Source organism: Hibiscus syriacus, unplaced genomic scaffold, assembly GCF_006381635.1.
Source record: "Hibiscus syriacus cultivar Baekdansim isolate YM2019G1 unplaced genomic scaffold, ASM638163v2 tig00112800_pilon, whole genome shotgun sequence".
Taxonomy (NCBI): Eukaryota; Viridiplantae; Streptophyta; class Magnoliopsida; order Malvales; family Malvaceae; genus Hibiscus; species Hibiscus syriacus.
The window spans coordinates 546,360-564,212 of NW_024063403.1; the positions used below are offsets into that span (position 1 = coordinate 546,360).

The 17,853-nt window shown below is 36.5% G+C and overlaps 2 protein-coding genes and 2 pseudogenes across 2 annotated transcripts; 1 reads left to right on the forward strand and 3 right to left on the reverse strand.

Annotated features, from left to right (window-relative positions):
* Positions 1 to 809: 809 nt before the first annotated feature.
* On the reverse strand, positions 810 to 4,063 carry LOC120183671 (MDIS1-interacting receptor like kinase 2-like). The gene is made up of 3 exons (XM_039188335.1): positions 3,891 to 4,063; positions 1,440 to 3,175; positions 810 to 1,317 (listed from the first exon to the last, which is right to left on the reverse strand). The coding sequence occupies exons 2-3, from the start codon at positions 3,148 to 3,150 to the stop codon at positions 917 to 919; spliced, it is 2,112 nt and encodes a 703-aa protein (XP_039044266.1). The 5' UTR covers positions 3,151 to 3,175; positions 3,891 to 4,063; the 3' UTR covers positions 810 to 916.
* Positions 4,064 to 5,983: 1,920 nt separating this feature from the next.
* Positions 5,984 to 7,323, reverse strand: LOC120183576 (annotated as a pseudogene).
* Positions 7,324 to 8,543: 1,220 nt separating this feature from the next.
* Positions 8,544 to 13,013, forward strand: LOC120183672 (far upstream element-binding protein 1-like). The gene is made up of 6 exons (XM_039188336.1): positions 8,544 to 8,915; positions 9,306 to 9,589; positions 9,693 to 9,782; positions 9,858 to 9,929; positions 10,109 to 10,225; positions 11,708 to 13,013. The coding sequence occupies exons 1-6, from the start codon at positions 8,600 to 8,602 to the stop codon at positions 12,764 to 12,766; spliced, it is 1,938 nt and encodes a 645-aa protein (XP_039044267.1). The 5' UTR covers positions 8,544 to 8,599; the 3' UTR covers positions 12,767 to 13,013.
* A 465-nt stretch (positions 13,014 to 13,478) lies between these two features.
* On the reverse strand, positions 13,479 to 16,073 carry LOC120183673 (annotated as a pseudogene).
* Positions 16,074 to 17,853: the final 1,780 nt, after the last annotated feature.

A 17,853-nucleotide genomic window follows, 5' to 3' on the forward strand; every position in this document is an offset into this window, starting at 1 on the left:
TCCGAAGCACCTATGCAATGATCAGAAACCTGAGGAGAAAGTAATTCAACACGAGACATATAAAATACCTGAGACCAGTCCTCAATCACCAAGATTCGACTTGCTTATTAGTCCAAATCACCGATACATTGTTGAATTCGAGGCTACCAGGTCAGAGCATGTGTTTCACCATCCTGTGCAACCATTAAAGACAACTGGAACGAAATTATGACCCTGAATATTCTATGTTACACTTGGTTTAGAAATTGGGAAGTGATAATGGGAATCCGGTCATGATGAAGCAGCAAGCAAGGTTTTATGGTCTTTATATTTCCTCCACCAATCACAGAGCATATGCATTCCATGCAAAATAAACAGATTACTGCTCACCTGTTTCACACTTTATATGATAGATTTACCTGCAGTTTGAACAAATAGGTAAAACAAGACTGAACAACTGTGCAGCAGTTTGAACATTAAAATTTCCATTTTACTCTACACCCATTGATTTACTGATTTTGAATGCAATGTCCACTAGAACAACTGTACCTAAATTGAATTGGGATTTTTAAATTGGAAAAGTAAGGGATTTAGTTTTTAAACTAAGTCACGAATTGTCATCTTCGTGATCCTTTTGTATTAAACATTGTGGTTGCCGTTTCTATTTACTTTATTTGTATCAAATAAACTTCGAGTCGCAATCACACAAATGAGTTTGTCTCTTTCTAATTTTTGATCGATGCATTCGGTGATTCACACAAAACCAGCTGAGACTTGCCCTTTAAACTTTGGAAAGCATTCTGTACACAGCAGGCCCAAAAAATGAGCTTGAAATTATACAAGCTAAATGGAACAAGTGATTAGAACATGGAAATAAAGGAAATGCAGAATCAGAATAGGCATCAAGATAAAAAGGGAGTAACTCCATGTGTAGCCTTTAAGATGTATAACTGCTGGAATCAAGCAATTGGCTTAATGTTATTGTGTGAAACAGCACCAGTGAAGGTGGATTCCGATCAGACAGCTCCTGAGAAACTTGCTGCATACTCGGTCTAGATTGCGGACTGGCATGTAAGCAATGTGATGCTACTTTTACAATGGAGACCAGTTCTGCTGCTGTTTGTCTCCTCGGAGATGGAAGTCGCTGGTCTAACAGATCTTTCAGTAATACATGACCCAAGGCTGATGACGATGAGCATGATGGAGAGAGTGAAGAGAACGATGATGAAATGAAAGATATAAGATCTCCTGGATGCCTTCCCATAAGTGTTTCCAGTGTCACCGCTCCAAAGCTAAACACATCGCATTTTTCATTGACTTGCATGGTATAAGCAAGCTCTACAAAAGAATAGGCATGCTCAAGTACACGTTTATGACTTCATATTGTGTTCAACAATTTACTTCATCCAAATTCAAAACAATTATAGTATTAAAAAAATGGAAAGAATGAAAAAAAATACCTGGAGCCGAGTAACCAAAAGTGCCTTCAAATGGGGTCCAATTGGATGAGTCAGGCTTTAGAATCCTAGCAGCGCCGAAGTCTGCAACGTGAGCCACATAATCTGAATCGAGCAGAATATTGTTGCTTGAAATGTCCCGATGGACTATGGGAGGGGAGCAGTCATGGTGCATATACGACACTGCATTTGCCAAGCCTTTAACAACATTTACCCTCTTCTTCCAATCAAATTCCGTAGCTTTCTCATCACTCTTTAGTATCTTCTCCAGGCTTCCCCCTTCCAAGAACTCGTATACCAAAAGCGAGTGTCGGGGATGGGAACAGAAACCATGAAGCTTTAGAATATTCCGATGGCGTATTTCGGTCAAGGCCTGAATCTCGCTGTTAAATGCTTTTCGATCTGCCAGCCCATCTTCTGAAAGTTGGTGAAGCCTTTTCACAGCAACCATTTGACCATTAGACAATTGTGCCTTGTAAACGCTTCCATATCCCCCCACCCCAATGCAGTATTTGGAGTCGAATTCTTCGGTTGCTTCAACAATGTTTTCATACATCATTTTCCCATCATAGTTGCAAACTGCAAACAGATTATCACTTACTACAACCTGTGGCGAGTTCTCGGTATGCTTCTCTCTTCGTTGTGAAAAATAAAGAATCCCATAGACAATGGATACAAGTAGAAGTGTGAAAGAAATAGGGACTAAAGTTGCACTCACAATTATACTTTTGTTCTTCTGATCAACATTATGGTTTAAATTTGATGAACATGATTCCAAACCTGTGATATTTCCGCAAAAGCCTTTGTTGTTTACTAAGGCCTCGAATGAAGCCTCTCGAAAGGCCTTGATGTGTGGAAGAGGACCCTCCAACTGATTGTAGGATATATCAACAGATGTTAAGCTTAACATACCATCAAAAGTTGAGGGAATGCGACCGAAGAGCTTATTGTGAGAGAGGTTCAGCTTTTCTAAAGATTTCAAGTTCCCAACTTGCTCCGGTATTTTACCGATCAACAAATTGTTACTGAGATCAAGAACTTCAAGAAAAGAAAAGCTACCAACCTCATAAGGAATTCTTCCACTGAATCCATTGGCACTCAGATTTATTTCCAAGAGTGTCTTGAACTTTCTCAACCATCGTGGAATGGAGCCATTTAAGTTGTTTGCAGCCAAGTTAAGACCGGCAAGTGCAGACAACATTTCGAGTTCCGGAGGAATACTGCCCGACAGATGATTATCATTCAGCGTGAGGTTGAACAAGAATGTCAGCTGTCCCAGTTCCTTTGGAATGTCCCCGGTTAGATGATTCGAAGAAAGATCGCATACTCGTAGCTGAGTCGCCTTTCCAAGTTCTGAAGGTATCTCACCGGATATATTATTGTTCGAGAGCCTTAGACTTGTTAGATTGTGACATTGACCCCATTCTGATGATAGCTCCCCAATCAATTTATTACCACTCAGATCAAGATAATTCAAGTTCAGGTATAATATACCTAAATCTTCAGATATATTTCCTGTGAGTTGGTTGTGTTCAAGCCGAAGTCTGTACAAGCTGGTACAGTTCTTCAAGCTCTTAGGGAGTGGACCTGTGAAATAGTTGTTATCTGCAGTAAAATTTTCAAGTACTCCACCATGGCACACCTGTTGTGGTAAATGGCCAGTCAAGTAGTTTTGACTGATTTCAAATAATTTCAAATTTGTAAGATTGTTCATCTCTGCAGGAATGAAACCAGTAAGACTGTTGCCACACAGCTTTAATTTAACAAGGGAACGTAACATTCCAATTGATCGAGGTAGAGAACCGACCAGATTATTTTCAGCAAGGTGAAGTTCATTCAGAGACTTCAGCATTCCAATTTGCTGAGGTATAGAACCGGAGAGTTTGTTTTTGAATAAGTGAAGAAAGAGCAGGTCTGTCAAGTTTACTATAGAAGTAGGAATTTCACCAATAAGACTATTATTGTGCAAATAAAGCTCTTGGAGTGAACCTAACATTCCAATTTCTTCCGGTATGGACCCTGAAATGTTATTGTTAAAAAGGCTAAGATAAGATAAGTTGGCTAAGTTTTCGATTTCTTTCGGTATCGACCCCGAAATTTTATTGCTAGAAAGGTCAAGATAAGATAAGTAGGCTAAGTTTCCAATAGAGGCAGGAAGACAACCGATGAAATCATTTTCAGAGAGGTCAAGTTCATTTAAGGACTTCAACATTCCAATTTGTTGAGGTATAGAACGAGAGAGCTTGTTTATGCATAAGTAGAGAAAGTGAAGGTTTGTCAAGTTTCCAATAGAAACGGGAACTTCGCCAGAAAGATGATTGGAAGACAAGTCGAGGTATGTTAATCTCGATAGCTTACCAACATCTGATGGAATGTTTCCACTAAGATGATTGGAGCTTAGATCAAGAACAGTAAGTTTGTGCAAAGAAGAGAAGTTAAAACCATGGAGTGTACCTTTCAAACCAGAACTTGAAAGGTTCAAATGGCTGACACTTGTAGACTTGTCACAAATGATCCCGATCCAGTCACAAGGGCCATTTCCATTCCAAGAAGAGAGGAAAGATTGACTTTGATCATCAAGACTGGTCTTCCATTTTAGAAGAGCATCACCTTCCTTCTGTCCTGCTGATGATTCATCTCCAGAAATGGCAGAAACAGAAGCAAAGACATGGCAAGAAGAAAGCAGCAGCAGCAGCAGGCTAAAGAAGAAGACCCTGAATGATAAAGATGTTAAGTTGTTGGTAAAAGGTATCATGGCTTAAAATTGAAAGGGGATGTATTGGTTACACTCAAACTATAAAGGGAAACTAGTTGCTGGGAATATGATTAAGAATGAAGAATATGTATTACATTTATAGCCAACATACTTTACTATACACTTTTGACATTTCAAGCACGCAGCCTGCAGGTAAGCACCTTGTTTATTGGGGTTTAAATTTAAGCCGGAAACTGATTACCTGTTTCACACGTTAAATGATAGGTTTAAATGAAGTGGGTGTCAGTATGAGAAAGCCGATAGCATTTATAGCAAGAAAGGTGAAGCACATAACGAACGGGTAAAATAAGAAGAACGAACAAAGGTGTAATCACTTAACCTGAAGTTCAATATAGATCATATATGGTTGCATGTCATGAAGATTGATAATGGCGGCCATAGGAAAAAAGCGTTGTTGAAGATGACAACTCTCTAGTTTCTCCATTTATCTTTAGAGGTGGATAAGAGACATTAATGAAAGCGGGCAACTCTCAACAGCTAATCATATTTCTTGGTTCACATTAGAGGTCAGCAATGTTTTACTTTCAACAAAAGCCACATACAAGATTATGATTCTCAAGGCCACCCCTCAACCACATGCCTAATACAAGATTTAACCTAGGACTGTTCAAGTCAACCCAATCATTAGTTCTGGATGTTTATTTCCGGACCTTCATTCAATTGCTTATAGCCACATGATAATGAAACCTCACTTTTATGAAGAAAGATGCTAAAGGTAGACTAGTTGCAGGGAATATGATAGTGAATAAAGAATTATTGGGGGCTGCTGCTTCATATCCGACTTTTTTCCATTGAAGTATTTAATAGTCCCTGGGGACAGTTGTGAAGTCGATCACCAACTGCTTGTATTCACAATGGAACCCTTGAACAGAAAATAAATAATCAACTGAAATATTTTTACATGCTAAATCCCAAGCGAAAAAACCACTGGCGAAAGTGAACATTTTTAGTAATGTCGAAAATAGAAGGATAAAAAAAGGATTTATAGCAATCAACTTGCCATTAGAGAGAATGGAACGATATTATGACCCTGAAGTTCACTATAGGTTCTATCAATGGCTCCAGTGACCTTCTAAGGGCTGGTGTTGGGTTTCCATTGCCAGGTTAAAGCTACTGTTGTAAGATTTAAAGATTACATGAAGAAATTCGAGGCTCCGAATTCGGCTGAATTTTATCAAGTCTTATTTTTAAAACTTGTGCTCATTTGAGATGCAAGCTGGATTTTCTACCCCGGTTGTTGAGGTTTGTCGATCTAATGAAAGTTAAAATTGGTCTGAAACTACATTTCTCTGTAATATAGAACTTCAATATTTATAACAAATTAACAAGTTTGAGCTTGATGCTGACGGTTGATTCCAACTTGACGGTTCCTGAAAAAATCGTTTCATACTCGGTCGGAACAAGATCGATGAAAACACGACTCTTATTTTTATAACAAATTAACAAGTCTAAGACATGCTCTTTATGGAGATCTATCATTCACCCAAAAGGAAACGTTGAGTTGAATACATACACCCAGCATAATAACATTATCTTGGGGATCAAAAATAATTTTACTAGAGCTGCAATGAGGTGATTTAAATGGACGAGTTTTAGAACTTCAAAGTGAATTGAATTCAAGCTACATTGAATTTGGAACAAAGAAGGTTAGAATAACACGGCTCAACCTATTTTATCATTTACATTACTACAATAACAACCATTTACTACATAATCTCGGTCGCATGGACGACGAAAATCTCATAACAAAGTTTAAGACAACTGCAGGTAGCTAGCTATAAAGGTTGTTTTGTCTCTCGATGACAACTGTTGGGATCCTCTCCTGTCCGTTCCCGCTGCAATCTAACCAAGATGGCTTAGCAGCATCATAATAAAAGAAAGCCATCATTTTTGACAACTCATCAGCCGTTCGAATAGCTGAACAAACAGCAGATTACAAGTTCATATGGTCAATAAGGAAACAGAGGCAAGAAACCAAGACCAAGATTGTTATTTGTTACTGCTAAGTTAAGCAAGTACCTCGCTCACGGTATAAAATTTTCCCAGCTTTAGTGAATATTATTTGGGGAAAGCACTACACGTTTAGAGCAGAGACCAGATCATCCTCTACTACAGCATCAACTGCCACACACTGATACGAGGAAATACAAATTAGGACCAATGATTGGAAGAAATGCATCCATGTCAAAAACAGCAGTATAGATATCATACTCTCGGTGAAGGAAGCCTGCGTTTCCATATGATATGCACAGCTTTCGTCAGCTCATCCCGAACTCTTTCATTTTATTTTGGCCTGCGGATTATACATATCTTTAAAGGAGATGATAACATACTGCAATAGTAATTATGCTAGTATATTAACTGCTGAAAAGGAAAAATTAACCTTTTGTAGCGGTTATGTAAGAGAATGATTAACAGACTAATGTCCTTGAACACAGTATCTTCCCATTGAGCAGTCTTAATATCTTTAATCGGACAATATAGTCATCATCTTGCCACACTATTTCCTTCTCACTATCAACCATCATCATCGTTTTCCTTCTTGTTATTCTTGATAGTGATCTTATCAAAGAATTGACCCAGGTTGAAACCCCAGCCATCGGCATCTTCTGGCCAATCCGGATCAATCCTCATCGACAACCAATGGATAATCGGCCAGGAGCTTTTGCATCTTGTTCAACTTATCAACAGGGTCAATCTCCTCCTGAATTTCGGGGGTGCTTATTTATAACCTTCCTAATATTGGCTCTCCATTCGCGTCGCTCGTCAGGATCAAAGTGATAGGAATCATCAACCTGACCCTTTTTCACTGATGACTAGTCATCATCATCGTCACTTAGCTCTGGTCCCATAAATCTTTTCCCAAATTTTTCCACCATCCCATATGCTCTTACCCCATTTCTTATGGAAATTGGATTCTGCATTAGCTAACAAACAGTAACTTGAAAGTTGAATTTGCACTTCTATTAAAAAAAACATAGAGGAAAGTCTGAACATACATACCCGGGAAGGCATCTTAAGCAAGTTTGAACAAAGGGGCTTCATTTTACTCTGTTTTACAAGAGAAATCCAATACTGGAGATTGATTGAGCGTTGCAACGCCAATTCTATCTATTTCCGCGAAAATTTTACCAAAACTATTTCTGCAAAAACAAACAAACAATTTAGAAAAATTATTGCATGTGGAAGCAACCGAAACTTGAAATTAATGTGACTAATTAAAGTCGCCAGTTTCATCCCCCGCTCTAATCTCTTTTCCTCTGCTTCGAGTGCACTAAAACCCCTCGCTAAACCGCGAAAGTTGGTCGGGGGTTATGTTCTACATCAATCATTCAACAAATACTGAAAATTTTCAAATATTAATAAATAAGATTCAATTATCTCAAGATTAGATAATTAAAAGTTTTCGGTTGACACAATTTTTTTTTTTTAGGTTATGGATATTGCGTTTGAACTATATTTTGTTGATCGAATTTTTTTATATTATATCATTGTGCTAGTACTTGAAAATAATTACAGTGTCAAATATGATTTTTATCATATTTTAATTAATAAGTTAATGCCAAGTTTAGATGATTGTTAATCTTTTAACAAAAAAGACGAATTTAGAATATATAAAAGGTTGAATCACAATTTTGTAACTTTTAATAGTCGGAGACTCAATAAAATATTGTTATATAGTTAATGGACTAACTTATAACTTTTAATAATCGAAAGTCAAACGAAGTAACACTTCTAAGAAGGGGATCATATGTATATTTTATTTTTTAAATGATTAAGTAATTTTATTAATAAAATTAAAAGATCAATAATCAAACTAAAATTATCTCATAATTAAGTGGTCATAAATTAAATTACATTAAAGTATTTTATTTAAGGTTTAGTGTAAAAAAAAATATTTAAACTATATTTAAAGTTAATTTTTGATGCCTAAAGAAATTTTCTTTAAATATAGGTGTTCAACGTTTTCTCTGTTATACTTTTAAGTGTTTATCGTTTAGAAAAACTTAAGTGATACGTGTCACGTTTATATGTTTTTTGAATATATTATTTAATTTTTTTTAGAAAAATCTAAACGTGACAGAGTATTTTAACGGTAGACACTTAAAAATATAACGGAAAAACATTAGAGACATATTTTTAATAAAAAAAAATTAGACATCAAAAATAAATTTTAAACGTAATTTAAAATTTTATTTTTATATTAAGCCTTTATTTTAAAAAATACATTTTACCTTATTAATCGGAAAAACACAAACCTAAAAGGAAAAATCCAGCTCACAGCCAATCAATCAAGGACATATATAAAAACATAAAATAATAATGTTTTACTAAACAAATATTCTCCCTTTCCTTTCTCTAGGGTTTCTCTCTCGCAGAACAGAAAATGGCGGACGAAGCACAGTACTCTTCAGGTCTCGATGCCGGCAGCAACAAGCGTAAATACGACGATGAATTACCACCTTCTTCCGTCGGTAGGAGGCCTACAGGCTTCTCCTCCCCTAATTCGGCTCCTCCTTCCTACAACAGCGTTCCGCCACCGCTCGACGGCATCGAGATGGCCAAGCAGCGAGCTCAGGAAATTGCCGCTCGCCTTACTGCCTCCGTTGCCTCTGTTGGCGCTGAGCCGAAGCGCGCTCGTGTCGAAGACGGATCTGGCGGTGGCTTTGATTACGAGAAGGGATATAGCTCCGCTCCTTGTGGTATAGTTTCTTTTTATAATAATGGAAGTTTCATTCTTTAAGGAGATTGTTGCATCTAGGATTTTGTGGTTGGAGTTTAGCGCTTTTAGCAATATTAAATATAGCTTTTGACTTCTGCTCAGTGAACGATACTTATACTTTGGATATGATTTTTGAAAGTCGACGCATAGCTTATGAAATTAAAAGGTGTTGATATTATATAAAACATAAAACCCTTGTTAATCTCTCAGGAAATTGTTGCTTCTAGGATTTTGTGTTTACAGCTTCAAACTTTCAATATTATAAAATAGCTTCTGAGTGCTGCTGTTTGCATATGCTGCTTATAGTTTAGATATGGTTTTTTAAAAGTCAATTCAAAGCACAATGAAATTAAAATTTGATGTTATACAGATATAAAACCTCCATCAAGCTCTGCTCCTTCAGCCATACCGGTTTCTTATGGCAGCTACCACGGTAGTAGCAAAAAGATTGACATTCCTCAAAATAGGGTTGGTGTTATAATTGGGAAAGCTGGAGAAACCATCAAATATCTTCAACTACAATCTGGGGCAAAGATTCAGGTCCAAAGAGATACTGATGCAGACCCTAATTCCATGACTAGGCCTGTAGAGCTCGTGGGTACCGCTGAACAAATAGCAAAGGCAGAGCAGCTGATAAATGATGTTCTTGCCGAGGTACTTCATCCTGATTTTTTTAAAATTATTTATGTGAAATTGATGTATTGCTGTTGTGAAGAATATGAGCAATATGATTTATACCCTTTAATATTTTGTCAAGGCTGAAGCAGGGGGTTCTGGCATGGTTTCTCGACGAATGACAGGACAGGCCGGAAGTGAACATTTTGAAATGAAGATTCAGAGTAACAAGGTATAGCAGTGTAATGGTATCTCTCAACTTCATTGTTTTTGTTTGAATATAATATTAATGCATGCGTGATCTCAGGTTGGTCTGGTGATTGGTAAAGGTGGTGAAACAATTAAAAGCATGCAAGCTAGAACTGGAGCTCGCATTCAGGTTTGAATCTTGGTGTCATTTATATTTGATGTTTTCGGGAACTAGACACATCACCATTTTATATCAGCTATTTTTTAACAGGCTAATAAATTTGTTCACTATACATTGCTCATTTGGGTCTTGTCTTAGTTACACTTTAAAGTACAGTTTGTGACTGATGTACCTCTTAATTTGAGCAGGTGATACCATTGCACCTGCCCCCAGGTGATACATCAACAGAAAGGACATTGCACATAGATGGGACAAGTGAACAGATTAAAAATGCAAGAGAATTGGTTGATGAGGTCATAAGTGAGGTATGTTTGGATATGGATGTTGGGAGGAATGCTTTTCCTCGATGTAAATTATGTGTTCCTCTTTTACATGAATCACGTGTGCTTGTTTGTACCATTTACATGTATGCCTAGTTGCCTACTGCTGTAGATTCCTTTAATTCTATTCTGAACTATTCTTATTGTGTTTAAGTCGTCTTTGAATGTTGATATATTGTGATCTTTAGGCCAGTCTTTACAACATTTAATAATTATAGGGTCATTGAAATTTCACTTATATTGAGTCTTTAACATAGGTCAAGAGATTTCATTGTTCAGGATTTTGTATAGATATTCCTTATATTTTTAATTGCATAGCAAAACCAGTTTTCTTTTACAGGTTAAGTAGGGGGTCAAATTGCTACTTATCCTTTATTAATATTTCCTAAATATATATTATCGTATTACAACCTTCTATCATTTTTCTGGCCAATATTCTAAAACTACCCCCTTCGTTTTATCATGTTTTAAAATTTTCTTATACATCTGTATACCTGTTGAGGAAGAAAATGATTTTGCACAAGCAGATTTTACTGTCTTCAAGTGTTTTGTTGAATAATTCTCCTAGAGTTGCTTCTGCAATTCCATTGTAATATCCAGTCTTTTTGAGATATAGATTGGATTTTATATTATCATATATTTCTCTTCCCTTTGTTCTGCTTGTAAAATCTTGAGAGTTGCAGACCCTTTTTGGTGGCGTCCCTTGTTGCTATGACAGCTGGTTGAGAAATTGTTGTAGGGGTCAAATGACCAAATGGAGGATGAGCAGGTCCTCTACTTTGTAAGAATGATGGTTATTATCCTTTATTTTTCTGGAAGTTTTGGTAAAAATATTGAAGTTTATTCACCATTAAAGGAGGAAATGATTGTTCATGTTGTCACATCCTAACATAAATTGAGTGTGACCACAAGTCAACTATCTTGTCTAAATGCAGATAATCATTATAAAAGTATGTATATGATTTATAATGTTGATTGATCTTTCTAGGTTGCTATTCCTTGCTTGATACTTCTATTTGTTACAATGCGTCAGTTGGGTTATTGGATAGATGATATATGAAGTTTTATCTGTGAGTTTCTTGCCTGTATACGGCAATGAGGTTCATAGTTCGTTATGGTGTAAAAGCTTCTATTAGTATTTGTTGGGTTCTTTTTCTTGTTTTTTGCATCCATTCACTTCAAATAGGGAAATGATGGGCTTCTGCTGGAGTAAACTCAATAATCCCTCCGACCATACGGTATGTGGGCATCATACTCTTCATAGATTATGCTGTAGTACAAATCCATTCCACTGGACATATTTTGCTTATTTTTGTTGTTTTATGTTGATATTGATTCTTGCTGTTTAGATATTTGTATATATGCCTGTTGTATATAGATGCATATTCTATTATGCTGTATGTGTTTATGTGCCACCATTGATGGAAAGTCCACCTTGGTTATTTGAGGAAATGCTTTTTTTCGCAGAACCGTATGAGAAATCCAACAATGGCTGGAGGATATCCACAGCAAGGTTATCAAGCACGACCACCCTCAAGTTGGGGTCAAGGGGCTCCTCAAATGCAGCAACCCGGTTATGGTTATATGCAACCTGGGGCATATCCTGGCCCACCATCGCAGTATAACATGTCGCAGCCTCCTTATGGGGGCTATCCTTCCCAACCATCATCTGGTGGATATGCCTCTGGTTGGGACCAGTCATCCGTACCACCAAACCAGCAAACTTCTGCTGCAAGTGGTTATGATTACTATAACCAACAGCCTTCTTCACAGCAGCAGCAAGCCCCAGGTGATTCAGCAACTCAAGCCAATAACAGTGGTTATAATTACAGTCAACCTCCAGTTTCTAGCTATATGCAACCTGGACAAGGTTATTCTCAGGATGGCTATGGAGGATACCATGGGGCTCCACAATCAGGTTATGGGCAGCCATCACCATATGATAACCAACAAAGTTATGGTTCTGCACCGAGCTACGGTAATGCAACGAATCCTACACAAGGGGATTCAGGTCAGGCACCTTCATCTGCGCAGCCGTCCGTAATGGGCCAACAAGGAGGTACTCAATCTGGTTACGGGGTGCCTCCAACTTCCCAAACTGCCTATGGTAATCATCCACCAGCTCAGTCTGGTTATGGAGCTGCATATGGACCACCACAAACACAGAAACCTTTAGCCAATCCCCCTGTGTATGGGCAGACTCAACAGTCGCCTAGCACCCCAGGAAGTTATGGCCAGCCAGGATATCCCTCACAGCCACCATCTTCTGCTTATGGTCAACCATCAAGTTATGGTGCTGCATCTGCTCAGTCTGGATATGGAGCCCCAGCCTATGGAGCAGCGCCAGCCAGCCAGCCTGGTTATGGAGCACCTTATAACGCCTCTTACGGTGGCAATTACACACAGCCTCAAGCATATCCTGCTGATGACAATGCAAGCGGGAATGCAAATGGAACTTATGAATCAGCACCAGCGTCTAAGACTGTTGAACAAGGCGGAACTGCCAAGGCATCGCCCCAAAGTTGATTTGGGTTGGAGGTGAGTTTGAACGCAACTTTATAATTTTGGATTTGTTACTTGATGCAAAATGGTTTATTATATTGCAGTTAAATCAAAGCTAGTTTTGCAGTGGTTTTAGGACAATGATAGCGTCGTTTTTAATTGCTTTTAGTTAAATAATTAGATGCTGCAAATGGTGTTGGATTGGTTTGTTTGTGTTGCTTTATACTTTTGGTTTTGGTTTAAATGCAAGGACTAAACATGCTTGTTATGAGAAGTGACTTTATTTTAGATGTATTTTATACCATAATTGACGCCAAGAAGGAGCCTAATGGGTCAGGATTCAAAGCTTATACCAGGCATGTTCAAATAGAGTAAATATACGTTTTGCAATATACATTTTGGTACTTTAACTTGATTTCAAGATGCAGTTTGGTGTCTAATTTTTCTTTTACTCAATATGTACTTGACTTTAAGGTTCAATTTGACATCTAATTTTTTTTTAGTCCAATTATATAATGAATTGAATAGGAGCTTGACGTGTGGGCGACAATATCAAATATAAATAATTTTTAATAAAATTTGTAAAAATATAATTATAGTTGAAGTGTTAAAACTTTTTTGTTAATATTATGATTTTTAATTATGCTCATTTTTAGAACACTATTATAAAATATTTATTATTATCATTTAAATAATAATAAAAATCCTATACTAATTAAATTCACATTTAGCTAACTCATGTCCTCTGTCGCCACCAACGCAATTAGAATATATAAAAAAAAAAGCCTTCTTATGATCTCTTTCATTTAGAAATGATTCCTAAATGCATGTACCCCCTTGGTGCAACCGTGCAAGTATAAGAAAGAAAGCCAAGATCGAACCGAAGAACAGTTTAACTAGGTATTTCACTGGGTCATGCTCGGATTCTTCATCGTCTTCCTGTGATGCTGACAAAGCTTTTGTGGATGGTAGAGCTTCAACTACGGCATCAGCCAGATCTGTGATGAAGGAAGAGGTGCAACCAAGAGCAGGAACACGACCCCAATTCTCGATGCCAGATTCAAGAGCTAAGTGTTTATATTACATGTCGATCTCTTCGAGAGTCTCTATGTGCTCACTAACAAAGCTGGAATTGAGATGGAAGTGGAATTAATTTCGGCTACATAATCTAATAGTTGAAAGCATGCATGGTAAAACCCCATGTACCTTATGGGAACAGCTAGACGACTCTTCACACCTCTCTGGTCGAACTCGACAAGAACTTCATCAGTGTAGGGCTTCATCCATTGCACAGGCCCAACACGACTCTGAAAGAAAAGCTCAAAGAAGTTGGGAATAACAATTATTATTTTATGAGTGAGCCGAAAATTGGTTCTAAAACCAACCTGGTAGGCAAGGGTATGATCATTTGCAATTCCCCTGGCTATCAGCTCCTGCATAATTAAGTAGATACATTCCTCCATTTGGTCTTTGTAGGGATCTCCGGCATCCTCGACACAACTAACAGGCACCCCATGGGCACTAAAGAATATCATGACCTACCAGGTTCCTCGGCAAATAAGGGCCACAATTCTACATCACAAATTCTAATTCATGACTGCATAGAAGATTACATACTAGTCTATACAGTAAGCAAACAAACCTCTTCAGTCTCGGCAAATTTCTCCAACTCTTCCTTAATCAAGTCAGCCATGGAGCTGATATAACCTCGCCGTTGGTACCAAGAGAGGATAATAGAAACAGGTAGTCCTAATAAATATGCATCTTTCCTGAAGCATAACTTGTATTTAAGCCATTTACAAAGGGGAACATTGATGGATGATGTCGAGTGGAGATATGATACAAATGATCAAAGCCAACCTGAAAATATCCTGAAGAACTCTGGTGCTTGACCCAGTTGTGGAAATGGAGAACTGAGGATATAGTGGTAGCACAACAAGCTTTGTTATCCTGTCCTGCTTAATCTGCTGCGCATAATAAATGCTCTCATAGGTATAAATTCTGAATGCAATTTGAAGATAACTGTCCAACGCTATAAGGAGAATTCCGAAATATAATGAGGTATGAAGTTATTCAAAAGCTTAGAAGGCTTCTTTCTTTTCTACTCATTTGCTATATCCTCGTGTATGGATTTGATCAACTTCATGATAACTCTCGATATCACCTAAAGCGAAACAGCAAGAGCTCACTCTATGGATAATTGATATAGTATCACAATACAAAGTTCAAAACTCGTGCAAAATTGTTTGGTTACCAAGAGACCAACCTGCTCGATTGCTCCCTCTGTGAACAGATACCAATATCACATTCCAACATATACATTTGCGTTTACGTTCTTTGCCTCCAAAGCCATTCGAATAGCATTCGCCTGCAACAAATTATTTAATCTATAAATACACCAACCAGTTCCCACAAAGCACAATTTATCCATACAAAAGTATACTTGTTCACCAACACAACACTAGCTCAGAACAAAGCAACAAGCCAATTTCTACAATCAAGGGATTGGGTTTTACCTGTTCGCTGGTTATTTTACGCAAAGGTGAGCCACCACCTATGGCAGCATACCCTTCTTTACTTTTGGGTGCCCGAAGAACCAATATTAACTTCACCAACAGTCGTTGAAATCCTGCATACAGAAACAATATCAGCACCTCTATGCCATTGAAACTCAGAACCAACAAATGGTCATATGAAATACACGAAAGTAGAGCAAGTAAACCAACATACAGGATCTGCAAACAAGTTATACCGAAAAGGCTGAACATCTTGAAGAGTCTCTGGCCCTACAAGATTCAAAAGAAGAACCCCAATTTTCTCATCAATGTCATGCGCGTGATGAGCCACATTTTCATCCGACGTGCAAACACCAACACCGCAATTTGCTTGTGAATTCATGTTTCTCGCCTGAATTAGATCATCACTGATAAAGTGTCCCTTGAGACCGGCATGATTTTGGGTATTCCAGCAAGAATTTGAGATCACAGACTTTAGATGAAGGTTTATCAGCACTATTGAATCCATTAGAGGAAAGACGTGCGAAAGACGCTACGTGTCCGCCTCGAGGAACCGAGCTGAAAAGAAAAAGGAAAGCAAGAGAAAGAAATCAACAAATCCAAGAATTTTTTTTTCATCTTTGATCCACAAAAACAAAAACTCAGAACAATCTAGACAAATTATTAGAATCTAAAAGCTCATAAAGCACTAACCTTTCAATAAAAGCTTAAAGAAAACAAAAGGATCACCTCAGAAATCTAACATCAGAATTGGAGAGACTGGAACCAGGAAGTTTGGTGTGTGAAAGAACTCCGGATAATGATGCTGCCACCATGATTTTGATATGAATAATCGTTTTCTAATTGGACTAGGAATAAAAGAAGTTGGAATCTGGGTTTTAGGTGAATTTGCGAGAGATTTTCTATGGGGTTAGTTAAGAAGAAAATGGCGAAAATTGTTTATGAAAAATTGGAAAATCAAAGGAAAACTGCGTTGGCTCCCAAAGATTAAACGTGGTACTAATGCATTTTTTCATTTACAAAGTTCAAGAGGGTCCTTAAACCTCCATAAATGCTTCCCTTTGAGAATTAAGGCGGTAATATATGAATATAAAATTAACATAATGTTAAAATGAATCGAATTTGGAATAATAAAGTCGTGTTAATGTTTATTTATTTATTTATTTTTTAAATTGTTTATTTTAAATTTATTCTTATATCAGTATTTTCTGAAATATTTGTATTTGTTCATTTAACATTCACGAACATATTCATTTAGGGTGCGTTTGGTTCATAGAATGTAAGATTACCAGTGGGAATAAAAGATTACCGGGGAATGTTGTATTTTGTGTTTGGTTGGTTTAACAGGAATGTAAGATTACCGTGTTTGGTTAAAGTAATAAAAGATTATTGGAATGTATATTTGACCAATTGTCCTTATTATATATATTTTTTTAACAAGTTAGAAAATATTTATATATTTTCTTTAAAAAATTTAAATTTATAAAATTTATATAATTTTTTTATAAAATTGAAAATATAAAAAAGTTTAATGAAATGGTAAAATTTTATTTTAACCCCTGAACTTCATATAAAATTTTAATTATATATTTTTATTATTCAATAACAGAATAAAGATATTTTTGAAAGAAATTTTTTTAAGGGCATTTTAGTCCAAAACACCGGTAATCCAACAATACCTAAAGAAATGTTGGTAATGACATTCCCGGTAATATACCTCAAAAAATCCACTATTGGCAATGTAAGATTACCGGGAATTACATTCTCGGCCAACCAAACGGGGGAATGTGTATTCCATTCCCATGGGAATCTCATATTCTCCCGACCAAACACACCCTTAAGGTTTGTTTGATGGTAGGCGAGTCTTTTATTTGCAAACCAAGAAAATTTGTCTTAATTTTCTTAGACTTTATAATTTTAAACTCTAAAATTTATCTTATATGTGATTTACTCTGTATCTTCACTTATATTTAAAATGCAAAAAAAAAAGGAAAAGGAGAATCGAGTAAACGAGTTTGTTTGTGACAATAGACGAATCAAAAATACCTCAATTCATGTTCGTTTTTTTATTAAATGAATATAAAAAATTATTCATGCTCATTTATTTAACTTAATAAACGAATATTATATAAAAAGATCACAAATAGTTTATCGAACGTTTTATTTATTTACACTCATAATAATAATATATTTAACTTTTAATTTTTATATTTTATTTTAATCTTTAGACTTTTAACTAATATTTCAATATTTATTTATTTATTATTTATTTTTCTTTTCTTTTCGCCATCTCCCTCAGCCGTTCCTCCACTATCTTTATATTTCTATTATTTCTCTTCGATCTTTTCAGTATGTTTAAGCAGCTTTTCAGTGTGTTTAGCTTAACGAGAGTTGGTAAGCAGTTTCATATCGTTTAAGTAATATTTTATGTTTGAGTCTTTGTGTACAAAAAAAAATCTCAGTTGAGAGACTCATCCACCAAAATTAGGTGTACGACCCGAGTCGGTCCAAATTAATCAAATCAAAACCTTAAAACTGAAGGGTAACAAAAAAAATTAAAACATAAATGTTATGTTTCGTTAGGTAAGTATTAAA

Coding starts and splice junctions, on each gene's coding strand:
- LOC120183671 (XM_039188335.1), bottom strand. CDS start 3,150: ATGAACAATCTTACAAATTTGAAATTATTTGAAATCAGTCAAAACTAC. Junction 1,318..1,439: donor TTTTGGTTACTCGGCTCCAG/GTATTTTTTTTC, acceptor ATTCTTTTGTAG/AGCTTGCTTATACCATGCAA.
- LOC120183672 (XM_039188336.1), top strand. CDS start 8,600: ATGGCGGACGAAGCACAGTACTCTTCAGGTCTCGATGCCGGCAGCAAC. Junction 9,930..10,108: donor GAACTGGAGCTCGCATTCAG/GTTTGAATCTTG, acceptor TAATTTGAGCAG/GTGATACCATTGCACCTGCC. Junction 10,226..11,707: donor TTGATGAGGTCATAAGTGAG/GTATGTTTGGAT, acceptor TTTTTTTCGCAG/AACCGTATGAGAAATCCAAC.